General features: G+C 59.0%; 1 protein-coding gene across 4 annotated transcripts in view; it reads right to left on the reverse strand.

Annotated features, from left to right (window-relative positions):
* LOC137365475 (dynactin subunit 1-like) overlaps positions 1–12,243 on the reverse strand; it is a 336,296-nt gene that overhangs the window by 109,494 nt on the left and 214,559 nt on the right. For all 4 annotated transcript variants that reach the window (XM_068028030.1, XM_068027981.1, XM_068027938.1 and 1 more), the window contains 3 exons: positions 11,405–11,564; positions 7,433–7,537; positions 2,785–2,976 (listed from right to left, as the gene is read on the reverse strand). In XM_068028030.1, the coding sequence (XP_067884131.1) occupies positions 2,785–2,976; positions 7,433–7,537; positions 11,405–11,564 (457 nt within the window). The remainder of the gene's footprint in view (positions 1–2,784; positions 2,977–7,432; positions 7,538–11,404; positions 11,565–12,243) is intronic.

Consider the following 12,243-nt stretch of genomic DNA (forward strand, 5'->3'; position numbering starts at 1 on the left):
TCCTCACCAATCTGCCTGCCGCAGATGCTTCTGTCCATGACTGTATTGGTAGGAGTGACCACCGCACAGTCCTTGTGGAGACGAAGTCCCACCTTCACATTGAGGATACCCTCCATTGTGTTGTGTGGCACTATCACCGTGCTAAATGGGATAGATTTTGAACAGATCTAGCAATGCAAAACTGAGCATCCATGAGGTGCTGTGGGCCATCAGCAGCAGCAGAATTGTACTCAACCACAATCTGTAACCTCATGGCCCGGCATATCCCCAACTCCACCATTACCATCAAACCAGGAGACCAACCCTGGTTCAATGAAGAGTGCAGGAGAGCATGCCAGGAGCAGCACCAGGCATACCTCAAAATGAGGTGTCAACCTGGTGAAGCTACAACCCAGGACTACTTGCATGCCAAACTGCATAAGCAGCATGCGATAGACAAAGCTAAGCGATCCCATAACCAACAGATCAGATCTAAGCTCTGCAGTCCTGCCACTTCCAGTCGTGAATGATGGTGGACAATTAAACAACTAACTGGAGGTGGTGGCTCCACAAATATCCCCATCCTCAATGATGGGGGAACCCAGCACATCAGTGAGAAAGATAAGGCTGAAGCATTTGCAACAATCTTCAGCCAGAAGTGCCGAGTTGATGATCCATCTCGGCCTCCTCCTGAAGTCCCCAGCATCACAGACTTCAGCCAATTCGATTCAGTCCGCGTGATATCAAGAAACGACTGAAGGCACTGGATACTGCAAAGGCTATGGGTCCTGACAACATTCCGGCAATAGTACTGAAGACCTGTGCTCCAGAACTTGCTGCTGCCCTAGCCAAGCTGTTCCAGTACAGCTACAACACTGGCATCTACCCTGCAATGTGGAAAATTGCCCAGGTATGTCCTGTACACAAAAAGCAGGACGAGTCCAACCCGGCCAATTACCGCCCAATCAGTCTACTCTCAATCATCAGTAAAGTGATGGAAGGTGTCATCAAAAGTGCCATCAAGCGGCACTTGCTTAGCAATAACCTGCTCAGTGACACTCAGTTTGGGTTCCGCCAGGGCCACTCAGCTCCTGACCTCATTACAGCCTTGGTTCAAACATGGACAAAAGAGCTGAACTCAAGAGGTGAGGTGAGAGTGACCGCCCTTGACATCAAGGCAGCATTTGACCGAGTATAGCATCAAGGAGCCCGAGCAAAACTGAGGTCAATGGGAATCAGGCAGAAAACACTCAACTGGCTGGAATCATATCTAGCTCAAAGGAAGATGGTTGTGGTTGTTGGAGGTCAATCATCTCAGCTCCAGGACATCACTGCAGGAGTTCCTCAGGGTAGTGTCCTAGGCCCAACCATCTTCAGCTGCTTCATCAATGACCTTCCTTCAATCATAAGGTCAGAAGTGGGGATGTTCGCTGATGATTGCACAATGTTCAGCACCATTCGTGACTCCTCAGATACTGAAGCAGTCTGTGTAGAAATGCAGCAAGACCTGGACAATATCCAGGCTTGGGCTGATAAGTGGCAAGTAACATTCGCGCCACACAAGTGCCAGGCAATGACCATCTCCAACAAGAGAGAATCTAACCATCTCCCCTTGACATTCAACAGCATTACCATCGCTGAAACCCCCACTATCAACATCCTAGGGGTTACCACTGACCAGAAACTGAACTGGAGTAGCCATATAAATACCGTGGCTACAAGAGCAGGTCAGAGGCTAGGAATCCTGAGGCGAGTAACTCACCTCCTGACTCCCCAAAGCCTGTCCACCATCTACAAGGCACAAGTCAGGAGTGTGATGGAATACTCTCCACTTGCCTGGATGGGTGCAGCTCCAACAACACTCAAGAAGCTCGACACCATCCAGGACAAAGCAGCCCGCTTGATTGGCACCCCATCTACAAACTTTCACTCCCACCACCGACGCACAGTGGCAGCAGTGTGTACCATCTACAAGATGCACTGCAGCAATGCACCAAGGCTCCTTAGACAGCACCTTCCAAACCCGCGACCTCTACCAACTAGAAGGACAAGGGTAGCATGGGAACACCACCACCTGCAAGTTCCCCTCCAAGTCACACACCATCCTGACTTGGAACTATATCACCGTTCCTTCACTGTCGCTGGGTTAAAATCCTGGAACTCCCTTCCTAACAGCACTGTGGGTGTACCTGCCCCACATGGACTGCAGCGGTTCAAGAAGGCAGCTCACCATCACCTTCTCAAGGGCAATTAGGGATGGGCAATAAATGTTGGCATAGCCAGAAACGCCCACATCTCATTAATTAATATAAAAAAAGGACAGAGTCAGGGGTCAGACTTACGGCAGGACTGGGTCAGGGGTCAGGCTGACGGCAGGACAGGGTCAGGGGTCAGACCCACGACAGCACAGAGTAAGGGGGCAGCAGTCAGACTGACGATAGCACAGGGTCAGGGGTCAGACTGACTACGGACAGGGTCAGGGGTCAGAGTGATTGCAGAACAGGGTCAGGAGGTTTGACTCACGACAGCACAGGGTCGGGTGCAGGCAGCGAATAGTACTAAATGTGTACTGGGGACTATGACACTGTTTACAGGGGATTCTGACAGGAACGCTGTTTATTGGAGACACAGTTCTGTTTATTGGGGCCTCGGGCTCTCACCACTTATTGAGGCCTCAGGAACTAATGGTTGTGATGAAAGTTCACAGACTAGTAATGTTAACTCTGTTTCTCTCTCCACAGATGCTGCCTGACCTGCTGAGTATTTCCAGCACTGTCTGTTTCTAATCTCAGGAACGAATGTTACCTGGAGATGAGATGTCAGTTCCCGGTATTTCTTTATCGTTTGTTGATAGTCAGCAACTGTCTCCTGAGCAGCTTCCACCCGTTTCTCAGACTCCCGAACTCGAGCAGTGCCCAGATCCAGCTGTTCGCGTAACTCCAGTTCCGTTTCCCGGGAATTCTCCTGCAACTCATCATTCATTTCATTAATGGCTTCCTGGAAAACAAAGAAACCCAGTGAGGTGGGAATGAGACGGCTGAACCGGGATTACAGCTCAGATCTCATCAATGCAACGTGACCCCGATCCCCGTCCCGTAAACACGGAGTGACCCCGATCCCACCCCGTAAACACGGAGTGACCCCGAATCCCCATTCTGTAAACACGGAGTGACCCCGATCCCCACCCCGTAAACACGGAGTGACCCCGAATCCCCACCCCGTAAACACGGAGTGACCCCGAATCCCCGTCCCGTAAACACGGAGTGACCCCGATCCCCGTCCCGTAAACACGGAGTGACCCCGAATCCCCGTCCCGTAAACACGGAGTGACCCCGATCCCCGCCCCGTAAACACGGAGTGACCCCGATCCCCGTCCCGTAAGCACGGAGTGACCCCGATCCCCGTAAACACGGAGTGACCCCAATCCCCGTCCCGTAAACACGGAGTGACCCCGATCCCCGTAAACACGGAGTGACCCCAATCCCCGTAAACACGGAGTGACCCCGATCCCCGCCCCGTAAACACGGAGTGACCCCGATCCCCGCCCCGTAAACACGGAGTGACCCCGATCCCCGTCCCGTAAACACGGAGTGACCCCGATCCCCGTCCCGTAAACACGGAGTGACCCCGATCCCCGCCCCGTAAACACGGAGTGACCCCGAATCCCCGCCCCGTAAACACGGAGTGACCCCGATCCCCGCCCCGTAAACACGGAGTGACCCCGAATCCCCGCCCCGTAAACACGGAGTGACCCCGATCCCCGCCCCGTAAACACGGAGTGACCCCGAATCCCGCCCCGTAAACACGGAGTGACTCCTAATCCCGCCCCGTAAACACGGAGTGACCCCGATCCCCGTCCCGTAAACACGGAGTGACCCCGATCCCCGTCCCGTAAACACGGAGTGACCCCGATCCCCGCCCCGTAAACACGGAGTGACCCCGATCCCCGCCCCGTAAACACGGAGTGACCCCGATCCCCGTCCCGTAAACACGGAGTGACCCCGAATCCCGCCCCGTAAACACGGAGTGACCCCGATCCCCGTCCCGTAAACACGGAGTGACCCCGATCCCCGCCCCGTAAACACGGAGTGACCCCGATCCCCGTCCCGTAAACACGGAGAGACCCCGAATCCCGCCCCGTAAACACGGAGTGACCCCGATCCCCGTCCCGTAAACACGGAGTGACCCCGAATCCCGCCCCGTAAACACGGAGTGACTCCTAATCCCGCCCCGTAAACACGGAGTGACCCCGATACCCGCCCCGTAAACACGGAGTGACCCCGATCCCCGCCCCGTAAACACGGAGTGACCCCGATCCCCGCCCCGTAAACACGGAGTGACCCCGAATCCCACCCCGTAAACACGGAGTGACCCCGATCCCCGTCCCGTAAACACGGAGTGACCCCTAATCCCGCCCCGTAAACACGGAGTGACCCCGATCCCCGTCCCGTAAACACGGAGTGACCCCGATCCCCGTCCCGTAAACACGGAGTGACCCCGATCCCCGCCCCGTAAACACAGAGTGACCCCGATCCCCGTCCCGTAAACACGGAGTGACCCCGATCCCCGTCCCGTAAACACGGAGTGACCCCGAATCCCGCCCCGTAAACACGGAGTGACTCCTAATCCCGCCCCGTAAACACGGAGTGACCCCGATCCCCGTCCCGTAAACACGGAGTGACCCCGATCCCCGTCCCGTAAACACGGAGTGACCCCGAATCCCGCCCCGTAAACACGGAGTGACCCCGATCCCCGCCCCGTAAACACGGAGTGACCCCGATCCCCGTCCCGTAAACACGGAGAGACCCCGAATCCCGCCCCGTAAACACGGAGTGACCCCGATCCCCGTCCCGTAAACACGGAGTGACCCCGATCCCCGCCCCGTAAACACGGAGTGACCCCGATCCCCGTCCCGTAAACACGGAGAGACCCCGAATCCCGCCCCGTAAACACGGAGTGACCCCGATCCCCGTCCCGTAAACACGGAGTGACCCCGAATCCCACCCCGTAAACACGGAGTGACTCCTAATCCCGCCCCGTAAACACGGAGTGACCCCGAAACCCGCCCCGTAAACACGGAGTGACCCCGATCCCCGTCCCGTAAACACGGAGTGACCCCGAATCCCGCCCCGTAAACACGGAGTGACCCCGATCCCCGTCCCGTAAACACGGAGTGACCCCGAATCCCGCCCCGTAAACACGGAGTGACTCCTAATCCCGCCCCGTAAACACGGAGTGACCCCGATCCCCGTCCCGTAAACACGGAGTGACCCCGATCCCCGTCCCGTAAACACGGAGTGACCCCGAATCCCGCCCCGTAAACACGGAGTGACCCCGATCCCCGCCCCGTAAACACGGAGTGACCCCGATCCCCGTCCCGTAAACACGGAGAGACCCCGAATCCCGCCCCGTAAACACGGAGTGACCCCGATCCCCGTCCCGTAAACACGGAGTGACCCCGATCCCCGCCCCGTAAACACGGAGTGACCCCGATCCCCGTCCCGTAAACACGGAGAGACCCCGAATCCCGCCCCGTAAACACGGAGTGACCCCGATCCCCGTCCCGTAAACACGGAGTGACCCCGAATCCCACCCCGTAAACACGGAGTGACTCCTAATCCCGCCCCGTAAACACGGAGTGACCCCGAAACCCGCCCCGTAAACACGGAGTGACCCCGATCCCCGTCCCGTAAACACGGAGTGACCCCGAATCCCGCCCCGTAAACACGGAGTGACCCCGATCCCCGCCCCGTAAACACGGAGTGACCCCGATCCCCGTCCCGTAAACACGGAGTGACCCCGATCCCCGCCCCGTAAACACGGAGTGACCCCGATCCCCGCCCCGTAAACACGGAGTGACCCCGATCCCCGCCCCGTAAACACGGAGTGACCCCGATCCCCGCCCCGTAAACACGGAGTGACCCCGAATCCCCGCCCCGTAAACACGGAGTGACCCCGATCCCCGCCCCGTAAACACGGAGTGACCCCGATCCCCGCCCCGTAAACACGGAGTGACCCCGAATCCCCGCCCCGTAAACACGGAGTGACCCCGATCCCCGCCACGTAAACACGGAGTGACCCCGAATCCCCGCCCCGTAAACACGGAGTGACCCCGATCCCCGCCCCGTAAACACGGAGTGACCCCGATCCCCGCCCCGTAAACACGGAGTGACCCCGAATCCCCGCCCCGTAAACACGGAGTGACCCCGAATCCCCGCCCCGTAAACACGGAGTGACCCCGAATCCCACCCCGTAAACACGGAGTGACCCCGAATCCCCGTCCCGTAAACACGGAGTGACCCCGATCCCCGCCCCGTAAACACGGAGTGACCCCGAATCCCCGCCCCGTAAACACGGAGTGACCCCGATCCCCGCCCCGTAAACACGGAGTGACCACGAATCCCCGTCCCGTAAACACGGAGTGACCCCGATCCCCGCCCCGTAAACACGGAGTGACCCCGATCCCCGCCCCGTAAACACGGAGTGACCCCGATCCCCGCCCCGTAAACACGGAGTGACCCCGAATCCCGCCCCGTAAACACGGAGTGACCCCGATCCCCGTCCCGTAAACACGGAGTGACCCCGAATCCCACCCCGTAAACACGGAGTGACCCCGATCCCCGTCCCGTAAACACGGAGTGACCCCTAATCCCGCCCCGTAAACACGGAGTGACCCCGATCCCCGTCCCGTAAACACGGAGTGACCCCGATCCCCGCCCCGTAAACACGGAGTGACCCCGATCCCCGTCCCGTAAACACGGAGAGACCCCGAATCCCGCCCCGTAAACACGGAGTGACCCCGATCCCCATCCCGTAAACACGGAGTGACCCCGAATCCCACCCCGTAAACACGGAGTGACCCCTAATCCCGCCCCGTAAACACGGAGTGACCCCGATCCCCGTCCCGTAAACACGGAGTGACCCCGATCCCCGCCCCGTAAACACGGAGTGACCCCGATCCCCGTCCCGTAAACACGGAGAGACCCCGAATCCCGCCCCGTAAACACGGAGTGACCCCGATCCCCATCCCGTAAACACGGAGTGACCCCGAATCCCACCCCGTAAACACGGAGTGACTCCTAATCCCGCCCCGTAAACACGGAGTGACCCCGATCCCCGCCCCGTAAACACGGAGTGACCCCGAATCCCACCCCGTAAACACGGAGTGACTCCTAATCCCGCCAAGTAAACACGGAGTGACCCCGATCCCCGCCCCGTAAACACGGAGTGACCCCGATCCCCGTCCCGTAAACACGGAGTGACCCCGATCCCCGCCCCGTAAACACGGAGTGACCCCGATCCCCGCCCCGTAAACACGGAGTGACCCCGATCCCCACCCCGTAAACACGGAGTGACCCCGATCCCCGCCCCGTAAACACGGAGTGACCCCGATCCCCGTTCTGTAAACACGGAGTGACCCCGATCCCCGTTCCGTAAACACGGAATTTCTCACCAGGTCACTGACAGTCTCACGCAGCTCCCGCACTTTCTCCTCCAGATCCAGATTCCTTTCTGTCAGCGTCTCTACCATTTCCTCTGCTCCCAGTGCAGCATCAACCTGTCCAAAGACAGAGTTAGTTCACCTAGAGCAACAGGGTGCCAGAACAGGAGCAGGCCATTCAGCCCCTCTCAGCCCTATCACACAGGAACAGGAGCAGGCCATTCAGCTTGGCCTCAGATTTTGGGCAAAGCATGGAAAGTGGGCTGGGTCAGGTGGGATTGAGCAGTGGGTCTGCAGGGACACAGCGAGAGTCAGTGGGACTTGCTCTCTCTCTCCCACAGATTCGCTCGCTCTCTCTCTCTCGCCCACAGACTCGCTCGCTCTCTCTCTCTCGCCCACAGACGCGCTCGCTCACTCTCCCTCTCTAGCCCACAGACGCGCTCGCTCTCTCTCTCTCCCACAGACTCGCTCGCTCTCTCTCTCTCCCACAGACTCACTCGCTCTCTCTTTCTTGCCCACAGACTCGCTCGCTCTCTTTCTCTCTCGCCCACAGACTCGCTCACTCTCCCTCTCTAGCCAACAGACGCGCTCGCTCTCCCTCTCTCCCACAGACTCGCTCGCTCTCTCTCTCCCACAGACTCGCTCGCTCTCTCTCTCTCCCACAGACTCGCTCGCTCTCTCTCTCTCCCACAGACTCGCTCGCTCTCTCTCTCTCCCACAGACTCGCTCGCTCTCTCTCTCTCCCACAGACTCGCTCGCTCTCTCTCTCTCCCAGACTCGCTCGCTCTCTCTCTCTCCCAGACTCACTCGCTCTCTCTCTCTCCCAGACTCACTCGCTCTCTCTCTCTCCCAGACTCACTCACTCTCTCTCTCTCCCACAGACTCGCTCTCTCTCTCTTTCTTGCCCACAGACTCGCTCGCTCTCTCTCTCTCTCGCCCACAGACTCGCTCGCTCTCACTCTCTCTCGCCCACAGACTCGCTCTCTCTCTCGCCCACAGACTCGCGCTCTCTCTCTCGCCCACAGACTCGCTCTCTCTCTCGCCCACAGACTCGCTCTCTCTCTCGCCCACAGACTCGCTCTCTCTCTCTCTCTCTCTCTCGCCCACAGACTCGCTCTCTTTCTCTCTCGCCCACAGACACGCTCGCTCTCTCTCTCTCTCGCCCACAGACTCGCTCGCTCTCTCTCTCTCTCGCCCACAGACTCGCTCTCTCTCTCTCGCCCACAGACTCGCTCGCTCTCTCTCGCCCACAGACTCGCTCGCTCTCTCTCTCTCGCCCACAGACGCGCTCGCTCTCTCTCTCTCGCCCACAGACGCGCTCGCTCTCTCTCTCTCCCAGACTCACTCACTCTCTCTCTCTCCCACAGACTAGCTCTCTCTCTCTCTCTCCCACAGACTAGCTCTCTCTCTCTTTCTTGCCCACAGACTCGCTCGCTCTCTTTCTCTCTCGCCCACAGACTCGCTCGCACTCTCTCTCTCTCGCCCACAGACTCGCTCGCTCTCTCTCTCTCTCTCGCCCACAGACTCGCTCTCTCTCTCTCGCCCACAGACTCGCTCTCTCTCTCTCGCCCACAGAATCGCTCGCTCTCTCTCTTGCCCACAGACTTGCTCGCTCGCTCTCTCTCGCCCACAGACTCGCTCGCTCTCTCTCCCAGACTCGCTCGCTCTCTCTCTTGCCCACAGACTCGCTCGCTCTCTCTCTCTCACCCAGACGCGCTCGCTCACTCTCCCTCTCTAGCCCACAGACTCGCTCGCTCTCTCTCTCTCTCTCCCACAGACTCGCTCGCTCTCTCTCTCGCCCACAGACTCGCTCGCTCTCTCTCTCGCCCACAGACTCGCTCGCTCTCTCTCTCGCCCACAGACTCGCTCGCTCTCTCTCTCGCCCACAGACTCGCTCGCTCTCTCTCTCGCCCACAGACTCGCTCGCTCTCTCTCTCGCCCACAGACTCGCTCGCTCTCTCTCTCGCCCACAGACTCGCTCGCTCTCTCTCTCTCTCGCCCACAGACTCGCTTGCTCTCTCTCTCTCTCGCCCACAGACTCGCTTGCTCTCTCTCTCTCGTGCCCACAGACTCGCTCTCTCTCTCTCTGGCCCACAGACTCACTCGCTCTCTCTCTCTCGCCCACAGACTCGCTCGCTCTCTCTCTCTCGCCCACAGACTTGCTCGCTCTCTCTCTCTCGCCCACAGACTTGCTCGCTCTCTCTCTCTCTCTCTCTCTCTCGCCCACAGACTCGCTTGCTCTCTCTCTCTCGTGTCCACAGACTCGCTCGCTCTCTCTCTGGCCCACAGACTCGCTCGCTCTCTCTCTCTCTCTCTCTCTCGCCCACAGACTCGCTCGCTCTCTCTCTCCCGCCCACAGACGTGCTCGCTCTCTCTCTCGCCCACAGACTCGCTCGCTCTCTCTCTCTCTCTCGCCCACAGACTCGCTTGCTCTCTCTCTCTCGTGCCCACAGACTTGCTCGCTCTCTCTCTCTCTCTCTCTCGCCCACAGACTTGCTCGCTCTCTCTCTCTCGCCCACAGACTCGCTCGCTCTCTCTCTCTCTCTCGCCCACAGACTCGCTTGTTCTCTCTCTCTCGTGCCCACAGACTTGCTCGCTCTCTCTCTCTCTCGCCCACAGACTTGCTCGCTCTCTCTCTCTCGCCCACAGACTCGCTCGCTCTCTCTCTCTCGCCCACAGACTCGCTCGCTCTCTCTCTCGCCCACAGACTCGCTCGCTCTCTCGCCCACAGACTCACTCGCTCTCTCTCTCGCCCACAGACTCACTTGCTCTCTCTCTCGCCCACAGACTCACTCGCTCTCTCTTGCCCACAGCCTTGCTCGCTCGCTCTCTCTCGCCCACAGACTCACTCGCTCTCGCCCACAGTGGGAGTAGGAGTGAGGGCGGGGTGGGGAGTGACCGTGGTGGGGAGAGGGTAGGAGTGAGGGTGGGGTGAGGAGTGACTGGGTGGTGGGGAGAGGGAGTAGGAGTGAGGGCGGGGTGGGGAGTGACTGAGTGGTGGGGAGAGGGTTGGAGTGAGGGCGGGTGAGGATGACAGTGGTGGGGAGAGGGAGTAGGAGTGAGGGCGGGGTGGTGAGTGACTGAGTGGTGGAGAGAGGGTAGGAGTGAGGGCGGGGTGGCGAGTGACTGAGTGGTGGGGAGAGGGTAGGAGTGAGGGCGGGGTGGGGAGTGACTGAGTGGTGGGGAGAGGGAGTAGGAGTGAGGGCGGGGTGGTGAGTGACTGAGTGGTGGAGAGAGGGTAGGAGTGAGGGCGGGGTGGGGAGTGACTGAGTGGTGGGGAGAGGGAGTAGGAGTGAGGTCGGGGTGGCGAGTGACTGAGTGGTGGGGAGAGGGCAGGAGTGAGGACGGGGTGAGGATGACAGTGGTGGGGAGAGGGAGTAGGAGTGAGGGCGGGGTGGCGAGTGACTGAGTGGTGGGGAGAGGGAGTAGGAATGAGGACGGGGTGGCGAGTGACTGAGTGGTGGGGAGAGGGTTGGAGTGAGGGCGGGGTGGGGAGTGACTGAGTGGTGGGGAGAGGGAGTAGGAGTGAGGGCGGGGTGGGGAGTGACTGAGTGGTGGGGAGAGGGAGTAGGAGTGAGGGCGGGGTGGCGAGTGACTGAGTGGTGGGGAGAGGGCAGGAGTGAGGACGGGGTGAGGATGACAGTGGTGGGGAGAGGGAGTAGGAGTGAGGGCGGGGTGGCGAGTGACTGAGTGGTGGGGAGAGGGTTGGAGTGAGGGCGGGGTGGCGAGTGACTGAGTGGTGGGGAGAGGGTTGGAGTGAGGGCGGGGTGGCGAGTGACTGAGTGGTGGGGAGAGGGTTGGAGTGAGGGCGGGGTGGCGAGTGACTGAGTGGTGGGGAGAGGGTTGGAGTGAGGGCGGGGTGGCGAGTGACTGAGTGGTGGGGAGAGGGTTGGACTGAGGGCGGGGTGGGGAGTGGTTGAGGGGGAGGGGATACTGGAGTAGTCTTCTGGAACTGTCAGGTCACAGCTCCACGTCTGCTCTCACCTGCTCTTTCAATTCGTCAATTGTCTTTTCAGCCTGTTTAATTTCCTCGAGCAGCTTCTCTCTCTGTTGCCTCAGCGTTTCCAGTTCACTGCTCTTCTTCTCCATCACTTTTTGCTGCTTGCTGTGCTCCTGTTTCTCCGAGGCAGAGAGATCGCGCATCCTGGTGTACAATCAGAAAGTTAACAATGGGTCAGGACCCCCAACGCCACCCAACCTTTTTGTGGAAGTAGCTTGACTGCAGCTCACAGACAATTCTGTCCAATCACACTTGGAGTGTTTCACCCGAAGGTTGATAAATGTGTGGTTTTGCTCAGGTTTGTGAGGGTGACGGGAGCCGCGACGGTCCGGGCGGCGGGAGCCGCGATGGTCCGGGCGGCGGGAGCCGCGACGGTCCGGGCGGCGGGAGCCGCGATGGTCCGGGCGGCGGGAGCCGCGACGGCAACAGTGACAGCAAAGAGACAAATCGAGGTAAATGGGTATGATCTAATTGACATTACGGAAAAGTGGCTACAGGGTGACCAAGACTGGGAACTGAATATTCAAGGATATTCAAGGATATTCAGCATTTTGGAAGGACAGGCAAAAAGGAAAGGAAGGTGGTGTTCAACTGATAATAAGGGATGGGTCAGCATGTTAGTAAGGGAGGATCTCAGATCGGAAGAACAAAATGTGGAATCTGTTTGGGTGGAACTAAGAAACAGCAACGGGCAGCAAACATTGGTAGCAGTTGTTTATAGACCACCAAACAGTAGTGGTAATGTGGGTCATGGTATTAAACAATAAATTAGAGAAGCATGTAGCATGGGTAACAGAGTAAATATGGGTGATCTCAATCTACA

This window comes from Heterodontus francisci, chromosome 1, assembly GCF_036365525.1.
Source record: "Heterodontus francisci isolate sHetFra1 chromosome 1, sHetFra1.hap1, whole genome shotgun sequence".
NCBI lineage: Eukaryota > Metazoa > Chordata > Chondrichthyes > Heterodontiformes > Heterodontidae > Heterodontus > Heterodontus francisci.